Below are 3319 nucleotides of genomic sequence, written 5' to 3'. Positions count from 1 at the left end.
TGGCGGGCACCTGTGGTCCCAGCTACTTGGGAAGCGGAGGCAGGAGACTCGCTTGAGCCCAGGAGTTGGAGGTTGCTGTGAGCTGTGATGCCATGGCACTTTACCCAGAGGGACAGCTTGAGGCTCTGTCTCAAAAAAAAACAAAAAAACAAATAATAGAACACAAAATCAAAATGTATTGTTAGGGATAACAGGAAAGATCTATGAAATATGTATTTGGGGTACCAACTGACCGAAAATAACACAATTATTAATGTGCATTTGAAAGGTGTACTCAAACTTATAAAGAGTAGGAACTGTTCTAAAAATACAAAACAAAGTGGTGAGTTTCAGTTATGGGTTAGCTATATTTACCTTTTGGTTGCAGGAAATACTATGGAATATTCTTCCTAAGAAATGACAGAAACCATACTGCTGTATGCATTTGACATCAACAATAAAGATATTAGGAAACGTACTCTAGCAAACAATCCCGCAGAGGCTTCCACAGCAAGGGTGGAAAGAAGGGTGGGGAAGAGGCGCACGGACCAGACCAGTGATTTTCAAACTATGAAGCAGTTTCCCTTCCAGGGATAGCTGGAGTAATCAAAAGGGAAAGGAATGAAAATGGCCTTTTTAATGGAATGTTGTTCCTGAAGATACTGCAAAGCCAAAATCTGTATTGCATGTGGGGCATCATAAAAAGATGTAATCCAAGAAGGATCACAGGTGGAAATACGAATAGCCTGTCCCTGCCTGACAAGAGTTCATTGCCACTTTTTTCTCCCCATTTCTCCAAAAACCTTTAAAAAAAATTAGAAAAGGAAAAGTTGGGTCCTATCACCTATAATCAGAAAAAGAACAAACTTGGAGTACTCAAGATCCACAGTACATAAAACATTGAGGGATGAAAGCAAAGCACTTGTAAAGCCTCCTTGGGTCTCATTAAACTCTACAATCCATAATTCCTAAATATTTGTTGATGCCATTCCAAGAACCACATCTTAAAGGCAATCCCTTAGGTGTTTGCATTCTGCTCCCCGTACCCACGCGATCTGCTGTTTCTGGGCCATGTGAGAGGCTGCTTTCTTGTGCCAACATGACCGACCCAAGGAGACAGTTACTGCAGGATGCCTGGCAGTTCTTCAAGCGTCTGTTTTATATATATATTCCTCACCATACACAGGAGAATGAACAGTTAAAGATTATTTTTCACTGCGAGCGATCAGCTTAGCAAACAAGCTTTTTCAAACCTGTGTCTGTAACTTTTCACATATTAAAGAGGAAGTGGCAGGAAATAGATCTTAGGAATTAAAGTAGTTGTGGAACAGAGTATTTCCCAAGGAACCCATCACTGGTTACTAAACCAAGAAACAGCTGTGACTGTTATTTAGCGTTAGGCACTAATGACCGAGGTGGGAGGATCATTTGAGGTCAGGAGCTTGAGACAAGCCTGAGCAAGAGTGAGACCCCATCTCTATTATAAATAGAAAAATCAGTCAGGCACTGTGGCAAGAGCTTACAGTCCCAGGCTGAGGCAAGAGGATCGCTTGAGCACCGGAATCTGAGGTTGCTGTGAGCTAAGCTGAGGCCACGCATGCCACCCAGGTGGCTGAGTGAGACTCTGTCTCAAAAAACTAACGAACAAAAAAAGATTCTGGTGCTTCCTTGAAACAGGCAGCTGATTTGATGACAGATGAGGCACTGGAAGTGAAATCCTTCACCTAACATCAATTTTCCAAATCTATAAAGAGACTTTGGCAAAAGTCATTCACACACTTTTCTTGCAGGAGCAAAAAGTTACAAGTTAAGGCTGCTTGCCAAGTCTTCTAATTCCAATAGGTCTCCTCTAGCCTATTATTCGTTTTAGTTTAAAGTTTATTTATTCTCATTTGTGGAAATGCTGAAGAGTCAAAGAGTGAAAGTATTAGAGTCCTCACCCTTGGAAGATTTTTCTTTTTCCCATTTGCAACTTCTCCATCTCGGAAAAGCTTCCATTCAGTTAATGTGACAGGCAACGTGGTATCCTTCGTTCGCTTTGGCCATAAATAAGCCTGTGAGTTTTTCAGTTCCATGGTCTTCCGGTGAAGGAATTGAGGTTTCGGAGGAAGCTAAACAAGAAAAGATGTACTGGTGAGGGTTAAGATCATCTACTTAATGCCTATGTTCTCATACGAAGCCAAAGCTATCCCAGAAAAGTATTTATCTTGCCTTTAAAATGGTCTCAAATGAAAACACCATAATTTCTTTCTCACCACTTGCAAAAAAATTTCCCAGGTTTCTTTTATTTATTTTTTTGAGACAGAGTCTCACTTTGTCGCCCCAGGTAGAGTACTGTGGCGTCACAGCTCACAGCAACCTCTAACTCTTGGGCTCAAGCAATTCTCTTGCCTCAGCCTCCCCAGTAGCTGGGACTATAGGTGCCCGCCACAATGCCTGGCCATATTTTTAGAGGCAAGGTCTTGCTCTGGCTCAGGCTGGTCTTGAACCTCTGAGCTCAGGCAATCTAGGTGCCTCAGCCTCCCAGAGTGCAGGCATGAGCCACCCCTCCCGGCCTTCTCAGGTATCTAATACAAAGTTCTATTATAATGTAATCAAGTTTCCCCAAAACAACAGCTCATAGGCTTCATTAATTCAAGGGAGCTTTTGCTTCCAGGGGTCTCAAATGCTTCAGGGACCAGGCAGGTAATTTAAGTCCTAGGTTGATGTGAAACTATGGATACTGAGTAACAGTGGGAACTACAGTGAATTGAACTGTTTGTGGCTGTCTAAAGGTACTCCTATTTAAAGTTTTTCAAAGAGCTAAAACAGCAACAAAAACAATAACAAAACAAATAGTTGTGGGCTGGCCAAAAGAACAAAACAAAAACAAAAAACCACCACTAACAATAAAACCTACATTTCATTGCTTATTATGCTTTGGCCCCTGTTAAACCATTCTAACATTTTTATAAGGATCATTAACAAGATTCTAATTTTTCCTCAATTAATCTTCTGTTATACCTTGGGTGCCTTGAAAGCATACTTGGGGGGTGGTAGCTTCCATGCTGAAGGAGATCTCCACATGGGCAGAGGCTGCACTGGAATATCTTCATATGGATTTTCTTTGCTTGGATCTTGAAAAATAATTTTAAAAATGTTTAGAGGGATTTAATTAAATGGAAAAAAAATGACCACAGTTAGCAAAAGAAATAAAAGACTATATTCAGCTTTCTTTTTTTTTTTTTCTTTTGAGACAGAGTCTGAAGCTGTTGTCCTGGTTAGAGTGCTGTGGCGTCATAGCTTACAGTAACAACCTCCAACTCTTGGGCTCAAGTGATTCTCTTGCCTCAGTTTTTCT

General features: G+C 41.1%; 1 protein-coding gene across 2 annotated transcripts in view; it reads right to left on the bottom strand.

Moving 5' to 3' along the window:
• Nucleotides 1–3319, bottom strand: part of DENND2C (DENN domain containing 2C) — a 38852-nt gene that overhangs the window by 32578 nt on the left and 2955 nt on the right. Inside the window, exons 3-4 of one of the 2 annotated variants that reach the window (XM_012807667.1) lie at nt 2983–3095; nt 1920–2090 (exon numbers count right to left, since the gene is read on the bottom strand). In XM_012807667.1, coding sequence (XP_012663121.1) covers nt 1920–2090; nt 2983–3095 — 284 coding nt within the window. The remainder of the gene's footprint in view (nt 1–1919; nt 2091–2982; nt 3096–3319) is intronic. The other variant, XM_003793844.3, reaches the window with a different exon arrangement.

The sequence above is a fragment of the Otolemur garnettii genome, unplaced genomic scaffold, assembly GCF_000181295.1.
Source record: "Otolemur garnettii isolate 467f Iridium unplaced genomic scaffold, OtoGar3 scaffold00073, whole genome shotgun sequence".
NCBI lineage: Eukaryota > Metazoa > Chordata > Mammalia > Primates > Galagidae > Otolemur > Otolemur garnettii.
This window is presented reverse-complemented; position numbering and strand designations above follow the sequence as displayed.